The following is a 26,891-nucleotide window of genomic DNA, read 5'->3' as shown; positions in this document are numbered from 1 at the left end:
TTGCGATTGCTATTGATGCGGAAGATATTCCATCGAACTAATTTATTGGGAATAGGTCGGAGAATGGCAACGGTCCATGCAGCCTGGAGAGGATGTGATCGTGCGAGTAGGTACGCCGTGCTGGAATCGAGCAGTGATCTCGCGGAGTTCATTGTATGTTTAAGTTAAAAACAACATGAACAGTCTCGCTCACTGTAAAGGATTCGCCGACCCGAGTGCACCACGCTTGTGGCTGCAAAGGGCTGGTGAGGGATTATGCAATTGCTGGAGGTGGGGAACAAGAAACTACTACTACAGTGAACAAAGGACTGCCCACCCACCAGAGCCTACTGTAGATCTAATTACGTAACCGATTTTCTAGCTGCAGCCCATTGACGATATAGCCTATATCGTCCAGATTACTTTGAATAGGGAACCATCACGGTAGATCGAAGTTACGATAGAGTCGAGTACATCGCTGGTACTGACTGTACCTCCAATGATGAGGTGGCCGTGAAAACTGTGCTGTAGTGACAAGTTGCCACTGGTAACGGACATTGCATAACGCGAAAAGGGATGACGCCATCTACGGAAGCCAAGAATGTCAACAACATCAGAATACTGTGCCAACCTTTATAATAGTAGGCTCGTTTGGGAACTTGGCATGACGGGGATCGGAATGGAGGACGCATCACAGTATTTTTAACAAGGCAGATAGAGGTCGTCGTTTTCCAGTAGCGCTCCGGCGTCGTAGGCTATATACTGTCAGTCCATGACACTGTAATCACCAAATGCGTTATACTATGTAGATCCCATCCAGTGATTCGCTCTGGATAGGGGGGAGGGGTACGGCAATCACCTTTGCTCGAGCTGGTCGCATTCTGGAACTCGCCTCGAAGCACGCACTGCGCTCAGCAATGCGTTTCCTTCACGTAATCCTGGTGGCGTCAGTCGCTTCCCTCGCCAGCGCTGACACTCTATCAGCAGACCGAATCCCGGTGCATTCACTCATCGCTGGCCGAAAACTTGTTGGGGGGAGATCGCTGCGAATCGACGGCAAACACGGGTTGATGCAGATATCGATGAAGAGAGAGCTTGGGACCTGTCCTCCATTAAATCGAAAGTAGGCAATTTCTTTCTAGGAAAGGAGGCCAAGTTCCGACAGGAGGTTCGCCTGCAAGGGAGACAATCGACGAAAGCGTGAAAAAGAAGTTGGGGATGGGTGGGCTCTCAGATGACGCCTTCAAGGCGCACAAGGATTACCCGTTCTTCAGGTCGATGGATGACACTGCAAAAATCGCCGTCTGGAAACATGTGGGTATCTCCCCACACGAAGCGTGGAAGAAGGCGGAACTGGAGGGCATTCAGAGCGACATGCAGCTCAACAAAGTCATCTTCACCAAAGAGTTTGCCGACTATACCGCGTTCATAAATACGCTCGATAATGCCGGGATCGAGCAGTGGCGGGCTACCGGTCAGGCCCCAGTGGTTAGTGCTAACTCCACACCAATGGAGTTGGGCGCCAGAGTGATGATTATGACCGCGACTGAAAGGGATGCCTGGTACAGCAAGGCGGTGCTGGGGCTGGATGGGCTGAAAGGACTGGAGCTTACGAGTAAACCAAACTACAAGATCTACGAAAAATACTACCTACGTCCTACAAGGTAGGTTGACGGTAGGGTGGACAGAAGTGCATACTAGTAGTACACGCTAGGCTACCAACAAACCTACCAAGGAGTCACCAACAAAGGATCATTCGAGTGTACTACAGCAAATAATTGGCAGCGGTCTTGACGATCCGGGCCACATCATCAACATGCTCTTGAAGCGTCTCCGCGTCGTCGTGGAACGCAATGGCGTCCGAAATGCCCGGGAACGCAGCGCCTTTGTACCCCTCGTAGAACCCGGGACCGAAGATCACGTGCTTGTACCAAGGACGGTGGGGCAACCCCTCCTTGGTGATCAAGTGTCGCTCCAACAGGGCCAGCTTCTGGTTCCAAGAGTGCAGGACGTCGGCGTTGACCGCAAGAGTTTCATTTGCAGCGAAAGCGTTGAGCTGAGCGTGGAACGTGTTAGCGCTGGCGGTGAAGTGAGTGATGGCTTCGTGGAGCTGGCTAAAGTCCACCCCAGGACGAGGCAGAGCCGCAACCTGCTGCTCTAGTCCAGCCAAGTCTTCGGCCATGACGAAGCCGTACGTAGTGAAGTCGAACGGCAACACCTGGTCGTCGGCGAGGCGGAGAGCAAGCAGCCCCCACCACTGCGCGGTCGCAATGTGAGTGGCGTAATGCGGATCAGCGTACAATTCGGAGTACATGATGCTGTCCATGGAGCTGTGGTAGACACCGTAAGGCGCGTACGACAGTGTGAAGCCTAGGTTGGCTGAAATGATACCGAGATGCTGGTAGAACGCCGTGAAGTCCGAGCCCGAGCCCATGAAGTTGATCAGGTGCTCAGGGCCCAGCGTCCCATCACTAGCGCCATGCAGGAGTTCCCGACGAGCGGCAGCTTGCTGAATCCACTGCTCGTACAACGTTAGCTCGGCCACATCACTGTGGAATTTGTTCGCTGGGATGGCTTTGGCAGTCTCGTAAAGAAATTTAGCAATGGCGGGGCTAGCGCTTGCACTGACCAGCGGACCCATCGTGGAGTCAACGTTGACGTATGCCACCGCCTGCTTCTTCAAGAGTTCGGCATTGTCCTCTGCATATTCTGTGCTTCCAAGAAGACCGTATTCCTCGCCGTCCCAAGACCCAAGAATCAACGTCCGACGAGGCTTCCAGCCTTGCTTGAGCAGCTCACCATATCCGCGAGCAATCTCCAGAAGCGTCGAGGACCCACTGTTTGGATCAATCGCCCCACACACCCATGCATCTCGGTGGTTGCCCATGATCACCAGCTCGTCCGGTTCCTCTGAGCCTTCAATCGTGCCGATGACGTTCCAGATAGGACCCACCTTGTTGTCGATTTCGATGTCCAGATTCACCACCGTGGCTTCATCGTCGCCGATGCGGTAGCCGTTGGGTAACGAGAGTCCTCCTTGCCAAGACACGGGGGTTTCCCTGCCACCAAGAGATCGCAGAATGTGCTGAGCCTGGCCATACGACAGCGGCAGTGCCGGGATGTGAGGGATCGTCTTCACGTCGTCGTAGGGGAGGTGGTAAGACCCCTCCGTTGACGGCCAACCGGGCGTCATCGGGTCGCCTCCAGCTAGCGAAAGGTATTGCAGTGAGCCACGCTGGAACGAGTCCTCGGGACGCCAAGGGCCGGCAGGGTACACGGGACCTTGAACGAAGCCGTCCTCCTTCGGGTCCGAGTAGATCAGCACGCCGGCCATGCCGTGCTGCTCCGCCGCCATGACCTTCAAGCCGCGAAAGTTGCCGCCGTACCGCACGAGAGCAATCTTGCCCTCCAGCGTGACGTTATTCGCCACGAGCCACTCGAAGTCCTCCGGCTTGCCGAAGTTCACGAACACAATTGAGGACGTGACGTTCCCCGTCGCTGCGTACGCCACAAATGGCGGCAGCGCACTCTCGTCACTAGTGCACGTATCTCCTGACACCGCCGCCTCTGTTAAGTTAAGCGCGCGCGCAGCTTCGGCAGGCTCCACGATCGCCAAATAGCGTCGAACGGGGGTCGACAGCAGCGTGTAGTACTCCTTGATCTCCGCCTTGATGTCAAAGGACTCGAGCATCTTCGCCGTGAACAGCGCCGTCTTGTAGTCCTGCGCGGTACCGCAGCTGTGCGGGACGCTCGAGTACGTGTGCAGATACTCACGCATGTTACCAGCGTTCACGTTGTCCACGAACTGCTGGTGCAGCTCGGCCGTCGACAGTCCAGCAGCAACGTCATCGTTCTCAACAGTCTTCGACGCTTGCTCCACTACCGTGTCGATTTCAATACTTGAGCTGGAGCTCGTATCGGTCACGTAGCCCACAGCCAGAAGCACGAGCCCCACGACACCAACAGTGCGTAGCAACGCCCCGAACTTGGAACTGGACGAAGCCAAGGAGGCGCTTTGCGGTCGAGCTCGACCCAGGAACGTGCCGTAGACTTCGTCCTCCTCCACGACATGGGTCAGCACAGGGCCGCTGGCCTTATTACTCAACGGGAACGGAGCCATGGCCGAGGTGACGCAAATGTTGGAGTGGCATCTGAGACCGCAACGCAGGACGCGCGCCGTGCCGTTGATGAGTGTAACGGTCGCAAACGATGATTGGTAGACCCACTTCAACATACAGTACACGTCGTACGTGTGACTCGGCAGTGATAAATCAGTGTTGGGGTCGAATGCGGCTTTGATCAGGGATGGCAAAAAAATATTTAAATATTTTTATACGTGAAAAAATATAATAAAAATATTTTTTCATTTTTATTCGTGTAAGTACGAAAATAAAACACTTCGGTTTTGTATCGGACACAATCTGACAACCGCGCTCTATTAGGTGGGGCCCTATATTTGCAGACGTGCGTCGCGGTCATCTCGCCGTCCTTGCACACGCAGGTGGGAAAGCAGTCCACGTCAATCTCCTTGCAGACGCTCTCCAGCTCCTCGGTGCTCACCTTTAGGAACTTGACGGCCAGGAACTCGTTCTCCGTCAGCTGCGTCACCTTGGGGGGTCACCATCTTGCAGCCACCGCACCGCGGCGCCGAGAACTGCACGGCGGTTGGATGCTTCTCGCCGATGTCGCCGCTGAAGTCCTCAGGTGTCTTGACCTCGATCGGCATGGTCGGCTCCGCCACCTTTGAAGCTGAAGTAGCCCTGCGGCGGCAGCCCTCTCGACGAGAGTCTCGTCAGTATGCGATGAGGCCAGTATTCAGGTAGTTACTGTGTTATACGGTGCTCCAGGCGATCCGTTTCAGCGGGGTTTGATGTATAAAAATAGTAAAACATTTCATAAAAATGAAAATAAAATATTTTTGATATTTTTATTTCGAAAAAATCCTTCCATATTTTTTTTGCCATCCCTGCTTTGATTGGCAAGCCTCGCTCTACCGGAGTTGCACACGCACTATGTACACTCATCTGAGAGCAAAATCGAGCTGCCCTTGCGTTGTTTGTTCTCTCCTCTGCGTGATGTGTGTACATCTATCTACAGGATGCTCTACTCGGACAGGAGGAACTCGGCCGCGCCGTCTAGCACCTTCACCACGTCGTCGACGTGTGCCTGGATGGCCTCAGCGCTGTCGTGGAAGGCGATTCCGTCCGCCAGACCTGGGAACGCCGTGCCACCGTAGCCGTCGTAAAAACCCGGGCCGAACACCACGTGCTTGTACCAGTTGCGGTGAGGCAAACCGGATTCCAGCGTGAGGTGGCGCTCCAGATACATGAGCTTGTCGTTCCAGTAACTGAGATCGGAACCACGTTGCAGGTCTCCCAGCTTTTCGTGGAACTCCTGGACGTTAGCGTCGAATTTGCTGATAACACGACGTAAAGCAGTGAAGTCGACGGCGTCAACTCCAGGGTAGCGCTCCGCTTCGACCCTCAAGGCCGCTTCGAACGACGTGACGGCTTGATTCATCACTAGTGCGTACGTGGAGAACTCGAAGGGGAGAACTGGGTTGTCTGCAAGACGCAAAGCCAAGAGCCCCCACCAACGACCCGTTGTCACGTGCGAGATGTAGTCTGGGTCCGCGAACAGCTCCGAGTACATGATGCTATCCATGGTACTGTGGTAGGTGCCGTAGGCTCCAGGAAGATTGAAGCCGATGTTCGCGGACACAACGCCCAAGTGGTGGCAGAAACCTCCGAAGTCGCTTGCAGTTCCCAGCACTGTCAGGAGATGGTCCGGACCGATAGTGCCGCTCGTGACGTTGCTGAGACGATACGACTCCGTCTGCGCGAGCCACTGCTGGTACAGCGTTTTCTTAGCCACAGCAACACCACCAAAATCATTGGAGGGGATTGCGTTCGCAGTCTGGAAGAGGAGTTTGGCTATCGACGGCGATCCGCCAGCTCCTGCAAGAGGTCCCAGCGTAGAGTCAACATTGAGGTACGCAATAGCTCCCTCTTTCAGTTGTTCTGCATACTCCTCGACGAATTCGGTGCTGCCGAGTAGTCCCTGTTCCTCTGCATCCCACGACGCAAGAATGATCGTGCGCTTGGGCCTCCATCCAGTTTTCAGCATCTCTCCAAAGACACGGCCAAGCTCCACCAGCACGGAGGTTCCGCTGTTGGGGTCGATCGCACCACACACCCAAGCATCGCGGTGGTTGCCTAGGATGACTTGCTTCTCCGGTTCCTCAGCGCCCTCAATAGTGCCGATCACGTCCCAGATGGGGCCGATGGAGTTGTCCATTTCCAGATCCAGGTTCACCACCGTCGAACTGTCGTCGCCAATGTGGTAGCCATCGGGGAATTTCAGTCCTCCCTGCCAACTAGCAGGCACTTGCTGCCCCCTCAACGCCTTCAAAATGTGCATTGCCTGCCCGTACGAGAGCGGCAGCGACGGCAGGTGCGGGATCGTCTTGACATCTTCATATTTCAAGTACTTCGCACCGAGAACCGACGCCCACCCAGGGGTCAAGGGATCGCCGCACTCATTGTAGATTGATCCGCGCTGGAACGAGTTCTCCGGTCGCCACGGACCTTCAGGGTACACGGGGCCCTTCCCGTACCCGTCATCTAACGGATCGGAGTAGATGAGCACACCCGCCATGTCATGTTCCAGTGCCGCCAGCACCTTCAGTCCACGGTAGTTAGTCCCGTAGCGAACCAGCGCAATCTTGCCCTTGAGGTCAATTCCCTGGTCCACCAGCCACTGGAAGTCCTGCTGCGAGCCGTAGTTCGCGTACACCACCGGAGCCGTGACGTTCCCCGACGGGGAGTACGCCAAAAACGGCGGCTCTGCAGTGGAGTCACTCGTGCACGCGTCCCCGGCCACCGACGCCTCCGTGAGATTGAGCTCCTGCGCCGCTTCTTTCGGCTCGAGAATGGCAAGACGACGGCGCACGGGCGTGGACAGCAGCGTGTAGTACTCCTTGATCTCGGTCTTGATCCCGAACGACTCGAACTGCTCCACCGTGTACAGCGCCGTCTCGTAGTCCGCCGTGGAGCCGGCGATGTGTGGCTGGCGCGAGTACACGTGGAGGTACTCGCGGATGCGAGCGGCGTCCACGCCATCGACCAGTTGCTGCTCGACGGTGTTCAGCTCCGTGTCGAGAGCCACGTTGTGGTACAACGGACTGTCCCCGCCGGTGGCTCCGTCTCGTTCGTTGAGTGTCACGATGGAATTGGCGCTCTGCAGCGTCCTGAAGCCGCTGGACGTGGCGTACCCGGCCACCAGCAGCACTCCAGCCAGCCCAGCGACTCGGAACACCGATGACTTGAGAGAAGACGAAGCTGCACCACGAGAGCTTGGCAATGCATCGGCGTTCACTTGGCGGCCATCGAAGGTGCCGTAGATGTCGCTGGAGTCGCTGGAATTCATTGGCAGGTGGAGGGAGGTCAACGGAGACTCTGCTGGACGCTCGCAAATCTGAGAATGATACAGGCGTATCTTGCGCACGAAAGGATGCGGCTCTGACGCAGGCGACATCATTATAGGTACTGTTCACTCATCAGATTGCTCGACATGGCTACATGTACTGTACATCGTGGTTGAAGTGCTTTGCTTCATCGGGAACGCGAGCTTCCCATCAATTCTCACACGTCACACATTGCAGTGCCAATCTCATGGGACGTGCGTGTCACAATTAGCAACTGGCCTGAAGTGCCGTCGTGGTGTCGAATGCGTCGAGAGTTTGGGGCGTGAGTTCGGTAGCGTCCCAGTTAGGATGCTGCCGTGTTGGTCGCGGTCCCTCGCTTCCTCCAGCTCTTCCTCGCTGTTAGTGCTTGCGCTCTACCTCCCATTCTACTATTGGGACGGTCTGGCCAACGCCAACCGGTTGCAGGACGTTCGACTCGAGCGACAGCCACCGAAAATGATTGACAAGCAGACGCGAGTTCCGTTCGAAACTGCTCGCGGCGGCGTCTACGGCACCTTCGACTCAGCGGTTCCCGTTCATTCCACTCGGTCGACTCGCAATGGCTCGAACGTGTTGAGACGCGCGGCTGGCGTCGCTACGCTGCTCTTCTTCGCAGTCGCGGGCTACTCAGGTTTCAGCTTCAACAGCCAAGTCGTGGACGTTTCTAAAGCGGTGCATGGCAACGCGGAAGTTGTAGCTGTCACGGCTGCGTCGGTGCTGCAGGGTGTTGAGAAGATGTTCGTGCACGGCGTGGATATCGACCACCTGCGCGAATTCCAGCACAAGTTTTCGAGGTGAGTGCCCGCAGGAATAGCTCTGTCTTTTGTATTGAAGTCTTGATCCGTGGCTTTAGCGTTCCGCACGTTGCAGGCAGTCGACAAGACTACGAGACAGCGTTATACACAGCGAAGCAATTCGAGTCTTACGGATTGAAGACCGAGATCAAGACGTACTACACGTTGCTTTCGACCCCCGTGCGCCGCCATCTTGCAATTGTTGAACCAGCTAAAGCTGCTAGAGAGCTCAACTTGACGGAGCCTCCCGTGGCTGGAGACGCGTGTACAAGTGATGAAGACGCCTTGCCGCCATTCCTCGCATACGCTGCCACAGGAAATGTTACAGCCTCTGTCGTGTACGTGAATTTTGCCAAGCCTGAAGACTTCGAGTGGCTTGTGGCCAACAACGTGACACTAAAGGGCAAAATTGCGCTCGTTCGCTACGGGGGGAACTATCGAGGACTGAAAGTTATGGCGGCGGAAGCACACGGCATGGCGGGAGTTCTCATTTACTCGGACCCAAACGAAGATGGCTTCGTTCAGGGACCAGTTTACCCCGATGGCCCATGGCGACCGGAGGACTCTTTTCAACGCGGAGCGACTATCTTTTTGTCGCTAGCTGCCGGAGACCCACTCACACCTGGCTTCGCTTCTGTACCCGGCGCGCCGTACCTCGACTACGAAGATGCCAAAACCATCCCGCATATTCCAGCTCTGCCGCTTTCGTATGGCCAAGCAAAATACATCCTGGCATCGCTGGGCGGAAAGAAAGCCCCTTCGGCTTGGCAAGGAGGGCTTACATTCTCTAAAGGCTATCGAATCGGTGATGACGCAAATACTGTCGTGAATCTTGATATTGAGATGGACAACAAGGTCAGCCCTATTTGGGATGTCATCGGCACAATTGAAGGATCCGAGGAACCGGATCAACAAGTGATTCTGGGCAACCACCGTGACGCCTGGGTTTGTGGAGCTATCGATCCTAGCAGCGGGTCGTCAGTACTGTTGGAAATTGCAAGAGGTTTAGGCGGATTGATAAAGCAGGGATGGAAACCCCGCCGGACAATCGTTATTGGATCGTGGGATGGCGAGGAGCCTGGACTGCTGGGGAGCACGGAGTATGCAGAGGATAACGCGGAGGTTCTAACGAAGCAGGCTGTTGCATACCTGAACGTCGACTCTACTATTGGACCTTTGGTGTACGCGGCATCGAGTCCGTCGATAGCTGCGTTCCTTTTCAACACCGCAAAAGCGATTCCAGCGAACCAGTTTTACGGCAACGAGACCGAGTCGACACTTTACGAGCAATGGGTTGCCCAGACTCAAGTCAAGCGAGCACAACTCAACGGTGCTGACGACGGAACACTGGGGCCGGACCATCTCATCAAGCTTTTGGGCTCGGGCTCGGACTATTCGGCATTTTACCAGCACCTCGGCATCATCTCGGTCGATATGGGTTTCGCAATCTCTAACCACGCGCAGTACGGCGTGTACCACAGCTCCATGGACAGCCTGATGTACGCCGAGCTGTACGGAGATCCAAATTACTCCACTCACATCTCAACCGCTCGTTGGTGGGGTCTTCTGGGCCTTCGTCTAGCAGATAATCCGATACTTCCCTTCGACTACACGACGTACGCTATCGTTATGAGGGAAGGCCTGGCTCGGCTTGAAGACAAAATCACCGGGGTTGACTTTGCTGCGCTTCACAAAGCCATCGAGCACTTTAGTGTCAGTGCCACCACATTCCACTCGAAGCTTGACGCGTTCGAGTCGAATTCGACCACCACTGACCTCGACGAAAACGCTCTTCGCAAGTGGAACGAGAAACTTGTATTGCTGGAGCGCCACCTGATCTCTGAAGCTGGGCTCCCTCACCGTCCATGGTACAGGCACGTTATCTTCGGCCCAGGATTCTACGAAGGCTACGCTGGGGCAGCATTCCCTGGAATCTCGGACTGCGTGGCCTTCAAAGATAACTCCACTACGATTCAGGAGCACGTGGACGACGTGGCTCGCATCGTAATCAACGCCGCGGAGTTTTTGCTAGACGCCTAGAGCGATAGAGCTATCAATAAAAAAGGAAACTCATTATCTCATTCATCACTTTGGTCCACTCCTCACTCATTCCACATTCAAAATCCTGAATGAAGTTGCTTAGCTCTCGTACATGGGCTCGAACGGCACGTTGCCCGTGGTTTGCAGCCAGTTGTCAGCGGGGTATTCCACGTTGTGGCTCTCCACCACGTGGATCGAGTAGGCGTGGCGCGAGTGGGGCGACTTGTTGGCCTCGCTGTAGTGCACGAAGGAGCTGTGCAGCAGCACCAAGTCCCCCTTATTTGTGATCAGCGGCTGGCTATTGGTCACGTCAAACGGGTCCACCTTCTCAGGCACGTTCTCCAGCAGCAAGCCGCCGTTCTGCTCCTGCTGCTCTTTGGTCGTCCTTCTCAGTCTCTGACGCACGGGCACCGTCAAGTGCGAGCCCGGGACGCCGTGCAGACAGCCGTTCTCGAGCGTGCAGTCTTCGAGCGCCCACCAGAAACCCACGACAGACTGCGGCTCCGTGTAGAGGTAGCTGCCGTCCTGGTGGGGCTTGACCTCCCCGCCGATGCTCGGCTGCTTGAAGATGTACATTGACTGCACGGCCATGGGGCGCACGTAGCCCAGCGACTTGAGCACGTCCGTGACCTCAGGCGCATAGCTGACCTGGCGGAAGACCGGGTCCAGGTTGTGCAGGTTGTGGCCGATCTTGTTGATGGCCACGTCCAGCGGCACGGCCAGCGTCTTGCCGTCTTGCTGGAACGCGTGCTCCTCGAAGAAGTAGCGGATCTTGTCACCCGACTCGAGGAAGTACTCGTCGTTCATGCGGCGCGTCTGCTCGTTGGTGGTGAAGATGGAGCGGTGCACGCTCACGTCGCACTGGGTCACGTACTCGCCAGCCTTGGCGCGCAGCTCATCGCACATGGCGTGCGACAACGCCTGCGGGATCACCAGAAAGCCGTCGCGCTTGAAGGCTGCGAGCTGCTCGGGGGTCAGGCCTGGCATGGTCGGACGAAAGGGGGGGGGGGGGTCTTTCGGAGACTGAAGGGTTATCAGATGCGTGTGTGTACCACCGAAACCCGTTGTACTAGCTGAACGGTTTTGACGGGGGAGTGATGCTGGCCCCACGTTTTGAAATTGCTCGATGGCATGTTGAAGTTGCCCTGATGTAGCCATCTCTCGACTGTAACGGCCTTTTTAGTCCGGCGCCCTGCTAGCGTGGTGTGTGCGCACGGTTCGTCTTTGCTTTAGGTGAGACTGGCAGCGCGTGATCTGTGCGCCGTTGCCTTCAATGGGAGCGAGTTGGCCCTTCTCCGCGTCACGTTGCTCTGCCAGTGGGCAAACTGGGGTGTGGCGAAGTCGTTTCCGCGAGCGGCTCCATCAACGGCCTGGTGGTGGTGAAGTACGGGGCGAAAACGGCTTCGGTCGAGCGCGGGCCGTGGGTCTACTGGTCTGGGTTATTCGATTTCGCTCGCGTGGGTCTGCTTCAAGTGTTGGTGAGCAGGTTCGGGTCTACTCGAGCGTCAACTTCCAACGGTGCTCATGAGATCTTATCCCTTCACCTAATGACCCGCTGGAAAATGCCGTTTGCAGCTATCACGCGGCTGCAAAGGACAAGGCAAACGATAACTTCGTTAGTGGCGTGTCTGGCGCCATGAGAAGTCACGAAAGCCACATCAAGAGTGGTAGTGTGGGCCGGGAAAGAGGACACGTTTCCTTCCCCCTCATATTCGCTGTCCTGAATAGAGCCCGGGGCCTTCTTGCTTCTTGGTTCTTGCTTGCCTGCATCCCAACGGCTTGACTGATTGGGCGAGGTCCCATGAGTCGACGTAACGAACTGAAGCAGTGAAACGGGGTGTAACGGATCGGCCAGCATTACCGCAGCTCGACACAACACCAACAGCACCATCGTGCTGTTGTGCGTGTTGAGTATTTGGCCTCAGCGACGAGGCCACTTTTCCATCGAGTCGTTTCAAGTTTTGTTCACCTGCTTGAAACGCGGCCTGCGCTCATGGACTACCAGCACTCCAATGGGACGGCGCACAAGGAAACTTCCCATCGGAATCCTCAAGCTAGCGACGCCACGCCAGCAAGTCCTAGCACGCACTCGACCCGCATCGCCTCCTCACATCCGAACTCATCGTCTATCTGCCGCGCCGGACTGCCACTTGTATTTTGAGTTGCACCGAAAGCGTCGGTGCAGGCGAGAAAGAAACGGAAGCTTGATTATAGAAAAACGATGGTCACCGCCGCGACAAGTGCCAAGAGCACTCCTGATGCCGACGGAGCGATGACCCCCGCGCCAATTCTGCTGTCTCCGATTTCCGTAGCTCACCGGGTGCGTCTATAGCTTGCTACCCACGAAACAGGTCGCAGTGGTAGGCAGCTAACACTCTTCGCGCTGCATCACAGAGTCAGATGCTGGAGGCGGAGGCTGCAGGAAAACCTTCGACAGGAAATGCGATTCGAGATCAGTGGGTCGCCAACTTGCAAAAAAGGCGGATGGCCGCTGCAGCAGGAATTGGAGGCCCGATAGGCGACGGGAATCCGTTGCCACCTTCCGCGGCAGGAACCACCGCGGCTACCTCGGGAAACAACAGCAGGTCGAACAGCAATAGCAGGTCGAGCAGCAACAGCAGGAGCAGTTCAGCCAAGCGAGGCAGTCGTAGCCGCAGTGGTGTGTCCCGATCAGGTACCAAGAATGGCGGCCGTAATGGCGCACAGCTAAGCGCAGCAGCTCTCGAAAAAAGCCTGAATTCGCACCAGCGTAATGCTCATCGGCACAGCCAGTTCGCAACGATGACTTCAGGGATGATCGTGGACAGCCAGATTGCAATGAGTGATGCCGACGTGCTGGCACTTCAGCAATCATCGATGCTCTTCAGCGGATTAGGTTGTTTCGAGCTTGAGTCGCCATCATTCTCGCAACTCATTTCATCGTCCCTCGACGGAGACTTCCCGTTAGCTTCACCCGACCCGGTAGCCGTCACCACCACAAAGAAGGCCAAGGCGAGGCCGAAACGAGCCACGAAAGCAGGATCAAAGAAGCGACCGACGCACTGCCTGGCACTTGACATCGATCAACCGAAGCCACGCACTCCGCGCCGTAAGCTGAACTGTGGCTCTGCAACGTTTGACGACTTCGATCTCGATTACAGTGTGGGGTCAGGTTCATCAGGATTTTCCGGGGTAGGAACTCCATCCAATTTCCGTGTAGACGCTTCATGCATGAGCACCAGGCATCTCTGGGGGCAGGACTTCGATTTGAGCGGGACAGGGGGTTACGCAGACACGTTTCTCGATTTACCGACTCCTCGACTAGCTGAAATGCCGTTGATGTCGGCGTCGCAGCAGTCTAACGCTAGCACAGCAACCAGCAACAGCAGTAGGCAGTCGAGCGACGATCAGGATTCAAAACTCGACCACCCCCGTCTCATTCGCACCAGTAGCATCGAGCAGGAAGGTTTGAGCCACTTCCTTGAGCAGACCAACCTGGACGGCAGCGATGGAGGCCATGGGGATGAGCTCTACCAGCTTGCGGCGACACCTCTTATCAGCGCTCGCAAGTCTCCATTTTCAGGGGGCTCCTTCTTCACAAGTGGCGCCACCCCTCGTTCCGCTGCAGCTGTTGCTGTTGACGAGTGCTTTGGTGGCAAGTCGACGCCGTTTTCTTCGTCCTGGCTTCCATCGCCGTCACCTCACGGGTCTTCGTCTCGGTCCGGTGCATCTGCGGCGCGGCGTCGCATGACCCCTCGCGACCAGAGGCACCCGCCCGAGTTCGAGACCTTGATGGACGAGTACAAATTCACCGACATCGACCACGAGCTCGACAGTTTTTACCTGGACACCATGGAGGCCATCGGCAACGACCTCGACCTCATGTCCAACTGAGCGTCGCGGTCGTGCCAGGCTAGCTAGCCGGAGTCCGTCGTAGAATAGAGCCGTACAAAACACGCATAAGCGTTTGATAATAGACAGGCAACCAACAAACAGCAATAACCATCCACAACAAATGACCCATTGACGAGCTCAACCTGCCCCCCTCGTTACCGACAACTTCCCATCCTGTGCAGCTCCAAAAGGCCGACTCTTCTCCAGCTATTGCCTCCGCTTGTAGCACCTTCTCTCTATGAAATAACGCGCTTGTGCAGCGCCTTCCCGCGGTGGTTGAACACGTGGAAGTCCGGGCTGGACACGACGGTGGCCAGCGACCTGCACAAATGAAGTCCAAAACGATGCATTTTAGCCCCCTAAAGCTCAAAATGACCCTTTTTCAGCCCAAATTTCACCTCGAGTGCATGGCGTCGTTGGACCGAATGGGCAGAATCTCGCCCGACGTGAGCAGCACGCCCACCAGCGAGATGAGGAAGGACGCCACGAGCTCCACGACGACCTAAATAGCGCCCATCACCCAGTTTTAGCCAATCACCATCCTCAAAACGACAAGTCCCCCGCTCGGATTGGTTGAAAACGCACCTCGAAGGGCGGCATCTGCGCGTCCGCCGTCTCCGTCAGCTTGACGTACGACTCATCTGAAGCAGCCGTAGCGCCACGAATATAAGGTTACACAGGGGAAAAGCAGTGCGTTGGAGAGAGCGAGCGCGGGCGCGTACACTGCACCGAGTAGTAGCCCGCGTGCACCAGCAGCAGCGCGCCCACAGCGATCAGAAGCTTGCCGAAGAGCGCCATGGTTCTCGTATCCGTCACGCGCCCAAATGCCCAAAACTACGTCACCATGGTGTATCGTTACTTAATATATCAACTTCTAATTGTTACTTCTGTAACCTCTGAGAATTAATGCACAAGTCTGCTTTGAGAGTTTATGACCCTTCCAAAGGTATCCATCACTAAAACGTCGAGAAAGCCATCATGATGTTCTGGGGTCTCGGCGGCGGTGCGAAGGCGTCGACTGCTCCCGCTGCAGGGCACGCTGGAGCATCTCGCCGGTCATCCCAAAATTCTGACCTCGCGGCGGTTCCAACCGTGCCGGCCACGCCGTCCTACGTTCTGTCTGAGCAGCGGCGCAGCGAGTTGTTGCTGGCTGCGCGCACCACGCGCGTGTCCTGGATCGACGGGGCGGAAGAACGCCGCAGCCAGGCGCTTCCAGTCGGTTCCAGCGAGTTCCCGGGGTCTCTGGCGGTCTCGGCCATCCCCAGCCATTGCCGTGACGCTCTGACGGGCGTCAACGAGGAGCTGGGCAGGTTTTTCAGCAGTCTGGACGAGCTCAAGCACAAGATCTTGGCCAACGACATGCAGCTCACGGAGGAGGACGCAGAGGCCGGTGCGGACGCCCAGAGCTCCGCCGGACGCTACTGCACGCTGTTCCAGGAGCTGCGCGAGCAGCAGACGCTGCTGGACCAGTGGACGCGCTCGCACAGCCCCCGGACCAGGAAGCTCACGGGTCACGACCGGGAGATGGCCTTCCTGGCGGCGTTCCGGGAGCTGGTGGTGCTGCTGAAGAACGCGCAGGTTGCCGAGCTGGTGTACAGGATCCAGTCGTTCGTCAAGCGCGCCGAGCTCTGGGACCTGCCGCAGATGCTGAGGGCGGTGCCGACCAGAGACCGACCCGGCGGAAAGCTGCAGGACTTCGTCAAGAAGCTCGTGGAGCAGATCAAGCACAGTGAGAAGCTGAGGAAGGTGCTGCAGGGAGAGCAAGAGGGTGGGGAGATGCAGCCGCAGAACAGGTTCCTGCACGTGCGCGACGAGTACGGGGTGGACATGCTGCATGAGGTGCTGGAGGCGTTCTTGATGGAGAAGCTGTACGCTAAGATGCTGACGCCTTCAGATGAGGTCGCGCGCCATGACGATGCGCTGCATGAGCGGCTCAGTCTGCTAGGCTTCGTCACCTTCAAACACCTTGATCTGCCCGTGCCGAAGACGGAAGAGCAGGAGCAAACGTGGCTCCGCTTAGCGAGCCAGCTGGAAGCTATGACGCTGTGCCCGAGCCCTCGACGCAAGATGGACGGCGTGCTGCGTGTGTGCCAGGACCTGACCATATTTCTGAAGACGCAGAATGGAGGCAGGTTCCCGTCCGCGGACGAATTTTTGCCGGCGCTGATTTATGTGGTGCTACGCGCCAACCCGACTGAGCTCAAGCGCAATGTCGCCTACATTCTGGAGTACCGGAGCCCCAGCAAGTTAGTGTCGGAGCCTGGTTATTTTTTCACGCATTTGGTGTCAAGCGTGGCGTTTCTTGAGGAAGTGGACGGATCTCTACTCACGATTTCGGCTGAAGAGTTTGACGAAGGGCTCCGACGAAGCAAGGAGAGTCTCAGACAACGTGGCGTCCGTCGTGAGGTGGACCACGAAGTGGCAAGTAACACCAGCAGTAGCAGTGCGAGTGGTGAAACTGGGAATGGTACCGCAAAGGTTCTCCAGAGTGAGCGTCGAAAGCAATTGCTCCCAAGTCACGGTACCATCAAATACGACAACGAAGAGGAATCATTGCGTCTACCCAATGTGCTCGAAATCCGTGCTAAGCGCCTAGCAATGCTTGTGTAGGTATCTATGGCGACTCAGGTAACGACAACTCATTTATCAACTTTTGATCAATGCGTACTTATCTACCAACACATGAGGATGGTCACTGCTATTACGCTATCGTTTTTCATGACGTTCTCCTACCTCTGCTTGCTTCTATCTGCACAGATGGCCGGCCACGCTGTGTATTGTCTCGCGAAATCCCCAAGTCGTCAACATTGCGTCCTTTCCTCGAGATGCTTATTCGCGCTCGAGATCACTTTGCATTCGTTGCTCAAGTCACCAACTCACTCCATTGAGTTGAGGCTTCAGCAGGCTACCACCGCGGTACAAGACCAGTGGGTGTGCAGATGTCTGGCCCAGTAGTGGCCGTCCGTGCGATGATCCAGCTAGCACGATCAAAACGACGAAGGAACCGCACGGCAAGCCTGACAACCAGCGAAGAAGTGTCTGAAGATCCGGCGCCGACTAACATCAACACTGAGATCCGCGTGTTAGACGACACTTTTGCAGATCAACAACAGGCAGCGGCAAACGATCGTCGGACCACACTCGACACGAAGCATGCAACGCTACGCATTGACGTATCTGGTCTCCGTCGACGACTGCAGTGGAAAGGCCAAGCCGCGAATAGTGCCGTGAGAAGACTTCGAGGTTGCTACACGCTTGCCCGACAGGAGATCGCGGCTTGGAGGAACCGCTCAAAGGTATCATCTGCTGCCAGCAATGTACCGCCGAGTGATACCAAACCCAGTCCTCAGATGTCAAGTCCACGGAAGAACGACAATTTCAAGCGTCCGAGCTCCTTCTCGCGCACTTCCGCTGTCTCCAGCTCCAGTATGGCAAGCTCGCTGTCTTCTACCACCGACGTGGAGGAAGAACGGCGCAAGGAGTTCCACCGCTCCGAATTTTCTCTCGAGGTGAGCCAACGCAGCAAGATAAAGCCGAGCCCTAGTGGATTTACCGTGACAACCAGCGGCTGCCACGAGCGACTGCTGCTTGTGAATGGACTGCCTTTCAACGACACCGACGGCGAAGACACCGACGACAAGTATTCGACAACGCGCCACCTCCCGTACCGAAGAACTATGATCAACGGTCGTGTGTACGTCTTGAAGAACCAGTGGGTGTGAGGCCAAGGCTAGTAACCCGCAACAGGAGAGAGCTGCGATGCTGGCAATGCCAGCAAATGCCTCTATTGAAGACCCGACCAGTGCATGTCCACGTAGAGAGACATTGATCATCAATGGACTTCCATGTCGATTGAAGTGGTCTCGCTAATCTCATCTCATGGGATGGTTCTCCTCCTGCAACGGATCGATACACGCTCTCTCGTTTGTGTCTCTTACAGTGCGACGTCCGTCATGTTTAGCAAGTGGCTTCTCTCGAGTTCTCCTCGCCGGAAGTCGAGGCTTGCTCTAGGCGTACCAGCAGGAGCCAAGGAGACTCAACATCGAGTCCAGTCCAAGAACTGTGCGAACACTAAGAAGCTGTAGCTCAGCGTCCAACGCCATATAATCAAAGAGGAACTTGAAGAGATTCGGCGTCTGCAGGAAGAGATCCATGCGTTGGGTCGACGCCTCACGCCCAGGGTGAGTTACTCATCAGAATGGACAACGGCGTTACAGATCATGGAGACGTACTACCACTGCATGACACGAGGTCATGATACGCTTGGGGCTCCTCGACAGGAACAAAAGAAGAAATACTTACTGGTGCACAAACGGCAGGGCTGGAACATTTTCCGTGCGTTTTGGTGTGGGTTGGCCTGCTTTGACAGCTTGAACATCCTGGGTAACTTCGACGGCTTCTTTGATTCTCTTCGTTTTAGCATGCTTCTTGGTTGAGGGTGCTTGGCTTGACCCACTAGGTCATTTCGCAGTGCCCACCAAGCGATGAAAATCGCGCTTGTCATTGTCAGAGGATCGATAGTGGTGAGTTCCGCAACTTAGAGCGACATCGGTGAAGCAGTCACGATTGACGAAGGGATGGCGTCGATTGACGTGGATTCCTTGACAAGGATATCGGCTGCGAAATCGTCTTCCCGACAATAGTATACAATATCCTCTCAAGCATTAAATGACTTCAACAGGATGCAATATCTATCGTACAGCAGCGCGCTGGTGGAAATCCCCCAGTACATGTGCTCGTTATGTATGGATTGCTAAATGTCGCTAATAGAGGCATGTGAACGCATGTCCTTACTGGATATTTACAAAGTTCGAGCCAGCGATTGCAAACAAAAATACATAGTCCTTCTCATCAACTTCATGGTGTGGATCTTGTCAACGAGTAACCCCAATTGGAAGATTCCGAGGATGAACGCGTCCATCGTACGACGCTCGAGTCCTCTCGGATGGCCGTCAAGAGTACATACTGGTAGGATTACTGACCCATGAATCTGAAGTTGCTTAGAACTACTTGCACGACATTTTGCTTATAACGTGCGATTCATTTGAATCTGCTCTGTCCAGTTACGGTAGCTCAGAATCATTACAGTGGCCTGAAGGTGCGGTATCCACTCAAACAGTTCTTGTTTTCTGCCTGGGTAGTTTCACAAGAAGCCGTTCTCGATCACGTTCTGGTCCTCCAGCACGTCGTCCATGAGCAGGAGGTTCCCGCGCTTGGTCATCGCCGCGGCGTCGACCATTTTGATGGTCACGAACGGGTCCTGCAGCATGTCTAGCAGAGCCGACGTGAGGTCGACCGTGGACTCGGTCTGGAAGATGCGGCCGTCGCGCTCGTCCACGTACGCGATGAGCGTGAAGGCGAAGCTGTAGGACTTGCCGATAAGCGACTGCACCAGCGGCTCGTCCGACAAAATGTGCGGGAAGATGCGCTCGATGGTCGTGCGCGAGATCTGCAGCGTGGTGGCGCCGCAGGACTTGACCACGTTCACGTGGCGCTCGAGCTCCTCGCCTCCGCCTGCGAGATGCTTGTCCGTGAGCGGGTACACGTCGATACTCGCGGCCGCGCAACCAACATTGGCGTGGCACTCGTTGACGAGCTGCCACTGCTCCAGGAACTTCTCGCTCCCGGTGAAGTCGTTCGTCTTCAGATCTTTGACGAACGCCGAGTTGAAGAACTGCACCGTGGCCTCCGCCTGCTCCGGGTACCGCACGGGGTCGAACCCGCGCGCGACGCACTCGAAGTACACGCGCATGACGTTGTAGGCCGCCCCCTGTGCGTTTTGGTGAGCCACGACGTCCCGTCCATTGATGAGCGTGAGCTGCTCGTCCAGACGGCGGATCTGCTCCTGCAGCTGCACGGAATCCTGCACGGACGCGAGTTGCTGTCTGTGTTTGCGTTTGCGTTGATTGGCCTCGTCCTTCTTGGCGTTGGCGCAGTTCTTCGCTTTCGCGTGCAGGCGTCGGCGACGCAGACCTGGCGGACGTTTCGGCCCGAACAACGCAGCTCGGCGCAAGAAAGCACAGGCTGGACGGATGACTGGGGGATCGTTGGCTGGTGAATCGGATTGAGCGTCGCGCAGGAAGCGCAGGTTCGAGAGGGAGAAGAAATCCATGGCGACGGTCTCAGTTGGCGCTGGCGGATTCCGGAATGGGCTAGCACGGCGACGGTGGAACGCGAAATATGCGCCGCGAAGGACAGTTGCTCACTGAACGGTCTAACGCCATCCTTTTGCCGCCTTCAACGATAGCTAGTCGTGTCTCTCTACGGGGCGGAAGGTTGTTGCCAGCCGTCCAAGAGCGGTGGACTGGTGATAAGGCGGACTTCGAGGCTGCGGATGCGGAGGTGGCGTATGACGAAATTCACCCGGCTAATTATCGTCGATGCGTGCACGCAAGGATGGAATCGGTCGATTGATGCCGTTGCAATCGCGTCGATAATGATCAATGCGGGTTTCTAGGTCACGTGGCTACTGATTGACTTTACTCGGCAATCGGAACGACTTGACGCCAACTGAATCCTCCGGAGGTTGCTCCGAGTTTCAGGCTGCGAGACGACAGGGCCGACCAGCACGCTGGCATGGTGGACAACGCAAATGCTATTACGAAGGCCACATAATGATGACGGGGCAGTCTTCGGCTGGAAGGCATCCCGCGACTGGCGCGATGTATGCTTTGGGGTCATTTGGTCGAAGCAACCCACTTTTCACTGGTTGTGTCTCCCTCTCCAAGCAGCCCTCGAAACGCTCGAGATGCGCTCAAAAGAATCCTTCCCTCTACGTTCAGCAGGAGCTACAGACAGCGGTGGTGACGCCTGTCGCCAAATTTCTCGCTGGCACGTTCAGGCTAGCGCCAGCGACGAGAAGGCGGCAAAAGCCATCGCCCGATCGAGACAACCACTGGCACGATAACCGCTCGCAACCAAGCAGCCCGCGTGATCTTTGCAGCGATGACCGCACCATTGCAATGGCACGCAACCACCACCATCAAGACCACAGCAAACAACTGAATCCTGGACACAACGCAAAATTACAGCCACTTCAACCGTCTCCGCCAATGAAAACGGCCCAAAAGCACAATATCAGCGTCTATTTCCCTGAAATTCACATTAGCGAAGTCGAAACTGTGCATCTGCTCCCGTACGCTGATCCCCAGGTCCTTGTGCGTCCCCGAGCACTCTTCCCCCCACGGATAATGAACTTTTTCCTGATCACGAATCCTCACTCTCGCCTCGCCACGCAGTCAGCACTCCGTCGCAATGACTCGTCTTTCGGTTCTCGAAGTTTCCCGCTAAAACCGCGTAGAATTGGCCCCAAACGCCCGCGGAACCTGCCCCTCAAGTCGAAAAACTGCGCCAATGCCAAGAAGGCCGAGATCAACGGCAACAATCGACGTCACCGACTGGAAAGAGAGGTAAAACTAGCTGCTGCTGAACTGCAGGAGCAAATTCGCCAATTAGATCGCCGATTGACGCTCATGAACGAGCGAACGGTGCTCATGAGACTCCGCTCCCAAGACGCCGCGTTGAATACTTTGAACGAGTACTTTCGTCATATTAAAGCGGGAATTAACCCCGTGAAGCACCCCACAGAAGCTCAAGGGACGAAAAACTTCCTGTTGTCAACGTTTGCCACGGATCTGAACAGCCCGGACTACACGGGGCTGGACCACTTCATCGAGCAGTGGCAGCTTTTGTCCGCGTACCATGCGGATATTGAGTGCCGGTTGGCAAGAATGGAGGTTAACCCATTTGAGAACGGGGATCAAGGACAAGAAGAGGCTGAACGATACGTGAATGTGGTCAAGACGTACGGCACCACGGCGCTGCAGATTTCTCGGACTACGATTGAGAGGATTTTCCCGCATATTTTGAACGACGAAGACCTGGTGCAGTGGCTCATTGGGAAAACGTACAGCTTCTCTTTCACCTTTTTTTGCATTCGTGGACGCGAGAACCGGCCGCGTGTTCCAGATTGAGTCCAAAGTCGACCTCACCTCGGCCTTTTTGGACTTGCTGCAGGACCCCTTCGTGACCATCAAAATGGTGGAAGCCACGAAGATGTCCAAGCACGGAAACTTGCTGCTGACAACCAATGTGCTCGAGGACCAGAACGTCATCGAGAACGGATTCCTCTAGTGCCTTTCGGTTGTGGCTGTATGAAAAAAATGCTGGTAGTTTTCCAACTGCGCCACCTATTAATATGAGATTTAGCTGCTGCAAGGACGAAATACGCGCCGAGCTTCACCTATATTTGTTTGTCACGACGATAGGCCGAGAATCGAGACGCCAGCGCGAAAAACTTTTCGCGAAGTAAGCGAATGTCCACGCCGGAACTGAAGGAGATAGGCTCTGTTTGTCAGGATGTACACTTACCAGCGAAGGTAGCTAGCGGGTCGTGCATAACGCGCCTGCAGCGATGGATCAAGTCACTGAAGAAACAGTGGACGACTGCACAAGTGGGACACAGAAGCATGTATTCCGTGGAGAGGCTGCACGCTCTGAACGATTACTGCCACAAAACATCCAATGTTCGAGTTCTTGCTGTGTGCGTGCTTACCCCGGTGCCTGCTCTGATGACAATGGTACTCTATGAGATGATCCCGCTCCAAGACCCCAATGCAGGTTGGGCAGCCAACTACGGCACTTGGATTCGTTACGCTGTTCTTACTTTCATGATTTCTCTTGGCCTGACATTCCAAGTAAAGGGTATGAGCTTGGGGATTTCTATCGCTCTGTGGCAATGCATCACTATCTCTTCACTCACTGCGGCGTGTTACGTGGGAGTCTCACTGATAATGGGAAGCGCGTGGGCTTTTCCTATTCCTTTCAGTTTTGTTCTCACTCTTCCCCACTTCGTTTTCTTCTTAATCTTTTGGACTTTTGTAATTGTCGGCCGGCAGTGGGTCATCAGTACCACCAAGTTATCGCAAAAATTACAGCGCTACGTACTGGTTGCAACTTTTCCCAGCTTCATTGCGTTCGCCTACATAGTGCTTCTCGCTGCGTTTTCCACTCTTCCAGAGTTCGGGCAAATCGCCACGGTATTGTTGCTACCATTTGTGAAGTTGTTTCTGAAGAACGTTATGGCATGGGTTTCGGCACCTCTTGAAGAAGGAGTAGCCGGGATCGTGGTGTTTTCTGTGGAGCTAGCACATGCACTGTTTGTGACTACGTGCATGCAGTCCGCCAGGTCGCTCATTGCCTCGGTTGTGATAATTAGCTTTGACGCGATGCATTCGTTCGCATCCCTACGCACACTCAACCGAGAGACCAAAACAGTGCAGCGATTGCTGCATCACTGCAAGGCCCATTGGAACCAACAGAGCAGGCAACTCGAGTTGGTACCGACCGTGTTGCAGATTTGCCAAAACCCGGAGGTACTCGCGTCCACCGCCATAAAGTTTTCAAATTTTCGCCTTCGATCGCCGCTAGACCTGAAGCCTTCTCCCTCTATACGGCACAAAATCGATGAGATGGGCCGCTATGAACGTCTTGTAGACCTTGCTCGGAAAGCGTCACAAAGCGTGTCGCTCCAAAACATGGCGGGCAAATTTTCTCTTCGCTCGCTTCAAATTGCTCCCTTGAAGGCGCCTAGTCCAAAGAATTCGCCTGGAGGCATCAAGTCCGAGCCCCATATTCCAGCACAACCAACCGCAGATCTAAACACCAAGAAGGTTAGCTTTATTGCTGCAATTGAGGAGCAAGTGGAGCTTGTACGCGAGACAGCCCAGACCATGTTTTACTGCGAGTACTTAGTACTCGTTGAGTACGTCGAGTGTGTGATCCCAGTTGTGTATGGACTATACATGCAGATGTTGTATCGCTTCGCAGGCAACGCGCGAATGTATTATCCTCAAACCCGAGATCTGACTCTGGAAAAGCTGAACTCGACGGTCGGGAATCTGGTCGTATACGTGTGGTTAGAAGTTTTGTCGCTTCTGCTGTTACATATCGTACTTCGTCGCCGATTCGGCTTTTCAATGCTCCGACAACTGGCGTTTATGTTGGAGACAGACGCGTACCAAGTACAGGGGAGGCTGTTCGTATGGATTCCCTACACAGTTCCATTCACTCTTCGGCATTTCGGTACGAAGGCTACCTTTTGGCGATCCAAATATTGAAAATTAACAGTCCGGTTTTGTTATTCTACAAACAGGAACCGACTTTAGTTTCCGATTCCAATGGACATGATGACGAGACACACGGTGTTGTTCACTTCAACCCCAGCGCAGAACTGCATGCAGATTGAAACAGGGCAGAGTGCCCTACTACAAAGACGGACACTATCCATTACTTCGTTGTTTGAATCTACATGGGTGTGCTAGTGACACCAAACAACCACGTTGTCTGTAGTTCTGTTGTCTCAGAGCAAAAATTAAGCCCACGCAGAAGCAGAATAAAAGATGCATGGGGGGGGGGATTCATCCTGGATGAAACGTCAATGGAGTATCAACACTCGCTAGATAAATCTTAACACGAATCGTGCGTGTTCGCTTCAGAACAGATGCCAGGATGAATGCCGGATGAGCTCGAGCAACAGCATTCAGCGGAATAGAGGTTCTCTTTAAATAATCACCGGTGCGTCATGACTGATAAGCCAGGTGTGTGTCCTCAACGGTGCAATTTTTCTACGTACGTCGGGCCACGCACAGATAGACTACAGTGAATGAAGACGATATGCCCATACACTAGCTTTGCAGCATCGATGCGTGGATATGGCAGACTGGTATAGTGCTTTGGGGGAAACATGGCGTCAAACGTGACACTTCTCACAAGGCGCCTCCCTCAGTGAGCCGATCTCCAACGGTTGAAGGAACCTCCGACGATGACGTGTGTATTCATTAAATGCGTTAAAAAAATCCTACCCTCGGATTCTAGACCGCACCGTCATCAAGTACTTGACGTAAGCCGCGTAGTCAGCGAGTTTTTTTATGGACACACTTCCAATTTCACAAGCTGTTTTTTTAAGACAGAATCCCGAACTAAATACAAGGCTGGTCCAGTGATTAGTACTCTGTCTACGCCAGCGATGTTGGGTGCCAGAGCGACTGATTTACGCGCAACCGATAGGGAAGACGGGTACGCTAAGGCAGTGTGTTGGGGCTGAGCGGACTGGAAGGGCAAGAGCTCACAGCCAACTCGAACTACTACTACTACGTCAAGTACTACAACAAGAACATTCCGCGGCCGTAGCAGACGAGACTAGAATAACAATTCTACAAGCTTTGTTTCAGCAACAAAAAAATGAATCTTCAATCTAATGGGCAGTTATGATTCCGTTCATTCCTAACGTACGTGTTTCTGCTGAAACTCACCAAGCAATTCACATTATTGCTCGCTACTATAGACTCTTACTTAAGAAAAATCTAGGCTCTTGCGTCCATTCTGTAGCTCCTTTTGACTTACTGAAGTATTCGGAACAGGTTGCAGACTCTGCCGTCGTTTTCACTGTAAATGATCAATCAAAACTTGTATCCGAGACGACTCAAATGATTGATCTTTCACTGCACATCTTCCTTATCGAGTATGCTGAATGTGCAGTCCCAATTGTCAATGGACTTTATCTCCTAGCATTATGTCGAACGCGCACACATATTTTCTACAGACGAAGGTCTGAAAGAGAAGCTAAAAAAGCTGAACTCACGAACCCTGTGTATAAATGGCTAGCCCACTACGCGACCCCAGGATATGCACGCCTAGAACAAACCAAACCAACCAAAGTGCAAACTATTGGTTCGAAGTTATATTTCACGACCTTTGAACCAATTTTCGCCGTTACTTTGGTTTGAACGTTACCAGACCAACGCTCCCTGAGGTTTGGAGTTTCGTGGTTTGGAGTTGAGCTTCAGCTGCAACCGATGGTTTGCTTGTCCCACTGCCTGATTGGTCAGTATGGCTCTCTGTTCTCCCGGCGGGCTCTCTTCAAAGGCCGCGCCCAAGCAAGCGGCATACCCAAGAATTAGAATCTGCGGCTGGTATCGGTAGCAAGGTTGGCTTAGTCGCTTGCACCTCCTGGATGGCAGGATTTGCATTCCCGAAGGCGGTGAGCATCTCACCCTGATGCAGCTTTCGTCTTTGACAGCGGCTCCAGCCTTCAACGACGCTCGGCCTTTCGGCTGTGCAGCGCGGCACTTCTCGATAAGAGCCGCATCGTGAACAGTTTCAAATCGAGGTTTTTAGCCAACCACATTCTCGAGGTTTGCTTTGGTCTGCAGCGTCTCACTCGGTTCAAACGACTTCGAACCAACCCACGAAACTGTTTCGAACCTGGTTCATTGGTAATTTTGGTTTGGTTTGTTCTAGGCGTGCGCGTCCCCCTGGAAGTTTTCTAAAAGGTAGCAAAGACGGACGGCGTGGGTATTTTTGTCGGAGAACCTACGAGTACAGTCAGTCTAGTCTGTAAATATGTAGACTCTGTCTCTTTCTGTAGTAGTAAAAGAGCGTACTCGCTATCAGCAACATCCCATTTCTCCGACTGGAATAACTGATAGAGGGGGATTACCCGAATCGTGGCACATATCCTTGCCATAGAGGGGGGATTACCCGAATCGTGGCAAGGATATGTGCCAAGGATATGTGCCACGATTCGGGTAATCCCCCCTCTATGGCAAGGATATGTGCCACGATTCGGGTAATCCCCCTCTATCAGTTATTCCAGTCGGAGAAATGGGATGTTGCTGATAGCGAGTACGCTCTTTTACTACTACAGAAAGAGACAGAGTCTACATATTTACAGACTAGAC

At 54.6% G+C, this 26,891-nt stretch overlaps 11 protein-coding genes across 13 annotated transcripts; 6 read left to right on the top strand and 5 right to left on the bottom strand.

Annotated features, from left to right (window-relative positions):
• Positions 1 to 1,744: 1,744 nt before the first annotated feature.
• Positions 1,745 to 4,099, bottom strand: IUM83_08728 (Glutamate carboxypeptidase; the record flags this gene model as incomplete). The annotated part of the gene is made up of 1 exon (XM_067933120.1): positions 1,745 to 4,099. One exon carries the CDS (start codon positions 4,097 to 4,099, stop codon positions 1,745 to 1,747), a length of 2,355 nt encoding a protein of 784 aa, XP_067794301.1.
• A 983-nt stretch (positions 4,100 to 5,082) lies between these two features.
• IUM83_08727 lies at positions 5,083 to 7,407 on the bottom strand (the record flags this gene model as incomplete). Of its 2 annotated transcripts, XM_067933119.1 has the most annotated exons (2): positions 5,083 to 5,936; positions 6,008 to 6,053. In XM_067933119.1, 2 exons carry the CDS (start codon positions 6,051 to 6,053, stop codon positions 5,083 to 5,085), a joined length of 900 nt encoding a protein of 299 aa, XP_067794298.1. The 2 variants fall into 2 exon arrangements, with proteins under 2 accessions (XP_067794298.1, XP_067794297.1); XM_067933118.1 differs by having other exon boundaries at positions 5,083 to 7,407.
• A 493-nt stretch (positions 7,408 to 7,900) lies between these two features.
• IUM83_08726 (Glutamate carboxypeptidase) lies at positions 7,901 to 10,278 on the top strand (the record flags this gene model as incomplete). Its single annotated transcript, XM_067933117.1, has 2 exons — positions 7,901 to 8,238; positions 8,298 to 10,278. 2 exons carry the CDS (start codon positions 7,901 to 7,903, stop codon positions 10,276 to 10,278), a joined length of 2,319 nt encoding a protein of 772 aa, XP_067794290.1.
• Positions 10,279 to 10,377: 99 nt separating this feature from the next.
• Positions 10,378 to 11,265, bottom strand: IUM83_08725 (putative phytanoyl-CoA dioxygenase domain-containing protein; the record flags this gene model as incomplete). Its single annotated transcript, XM_067933116.1, has 1 exon — positions 10,378 to 11,265. The coding sequence occupies one exon, from the start codon at positions 11,263 to 11,265 to the stop codon at positions 10,378 to 10,380; it is 888 nt and encodes a 295-aa protein (XP_067794291.1).
• A 1,234-nt stretch (positions 11,266 to 12,499) lies between these two features.
• Positions 12,500 to 12,878, top strand: IUM83_08724 (uncharacterized protein; the record flags this gene model as incomplete). The annotated part of the gene is made up of 3 exons (XM_067933115.1): positions 12,500 to 12,598; positions 12,673 to 12,734; positions 12,830 to 12,878. 3 exons carry the CDS (start codon positions 12,500 to 12,502, stop codon positions 12,876 to 12,878), a joined length of 210 nt encoding a protein of 69 aa, XP_067794299.1.
• Positions 12,879 to 13,587: 709 nt separating this feature from the next.
• Positions 13,588 to 14,151, top strand: IUM83_08723 (uncharacterized protein; the record flags this gene model as incomplete). The annotated part of the gene is made up of 1 exon (XM_067933114.1): positions 13,588 to 14,151. One exon carries the CDS (start codon positions 13,588 to 13,590, stop codon positions 14,149 to 14,151), a length of 564 nt encoding a protein of 187 aa, XP_067794293.1.
• A 236-nt stretch (positions 14,152 to 14,387) lies between these two features.
• IUM83_08722 (uncharacterized protein) lies at positions 14,388 to 14,949 on the bottom strand (the record flags this gene model as incomplete). Its single annotated transcript, XM_067933113.1, has 4 exons — positions 14,388 to 14,472; positions 14,550 to 14,653; positions 14,737 to 14,792; positions 14,874 to 14,949. The coding sequence occupies 4 exons, from the start codon at positions 14,947 to 14,949 to the stop codon at positions 14,388 to 14,390; spliced, it is 321 nt and encodes a 106-aa protein (XP_067794294.1).
• Positions 14,950 to 15,129: 180 nt separating this feature from the next.
• On the top strand, positions 15,130 to 16,761 carry IUM83_08721 (Vacuolar assembly/sorting protein VPS9; the record flags this gene model as incomplete). Its single annotated transcript, XM_067933112.1, has 1 exon — positions 15,130 to 16,761. One exon carries the CDS (start codon positions 15,130 to 15,132, stop codon positions 16,759 to 16,761), a length of 1,632 nt encoding a protein of 543 aa, XP_067794295.1.
• Positions 16,762 to 17,501: 740 nt separating this feature from the next.
• On the top strand, positions 17,502 to 17,873 carry IUM83_08720 (uncharacterized protein; the record flags this gene model as incomplete). Its single annotated transcript, XM_067933111.1, has 1 exon — positions 17,502 to 17,873. The coding sequence occupies one exon, from the start codon at positions 17,502 to 17,504 to the stop codon at positions 17,871 to 17,873; it is 372 nt and encodes a 123-aa protein (XP_067794296.1).
• Positions 17,874 to 19,294: 1,421 nt separating this feature from the next.
• Positions 19,295 to 20,263, bottom strand: IUM83_08719 (ATE1 protein; the record flags this gene model as incomplete). Its single annotated transcript, XM_067933110.1, has 1 exon — positions 19,295 to 20,263. The coding sequence occupies one exon, from the start codon at positions 20,261 to 20,263 to the stop codon at positions 19,295 to 19,297; it is 969 nt and encodes a 322-aa protein (XP_067794107.1).
• Positions 20,264 to 21,341: 1,078 nt separating this feature from the next.
• Positions 21,342 to 22,284, top strand: IUM83_08718 (the record flags this gene model as incomplete). 2 transcript variants are annotated; one of them, XM_067933108.1, is made up of 2 exons in its annotated part: positions 21,342 to 22,034; positions 22,120 to 22,284. In XM_067933108.1, the coding sequence occupies 2 exons, from the start codon at positions 21,342 to 21,344 to the stop codon at positions 22,282 to 22,284; spliced, it is 858 nt and encodes a 285-aa protein (XP_067794180.1). The 2 variants fall into 2 exon arrangements, with proteins under 2 accessions (XP_067794180.1, XP_067794179.1); XM_067933109.1 differs by having other exon boundaries at positions 21,342 to 22,124.
• Positions 22,285 to 26,891: the final 4,607 nt, after the last annotated feature.

The sequence above is a fragment of the Phytophthora cinnamomi genome, assembly GCF_018691715.1.
Source record: "Phytophthora cinnamomi strain GKB4 chromosome Unknown Contig26, whole genome shotgun sequence".
NCBI lineage: Eukaryota > Oomycota > Peronosporomycetes > Peronosporales > Peronosporaceae > Phytophthora > Phytophthora cinnamomi.
This window is presented reverse-complemented; position numbering and strand designations above follow the sequence as displayed.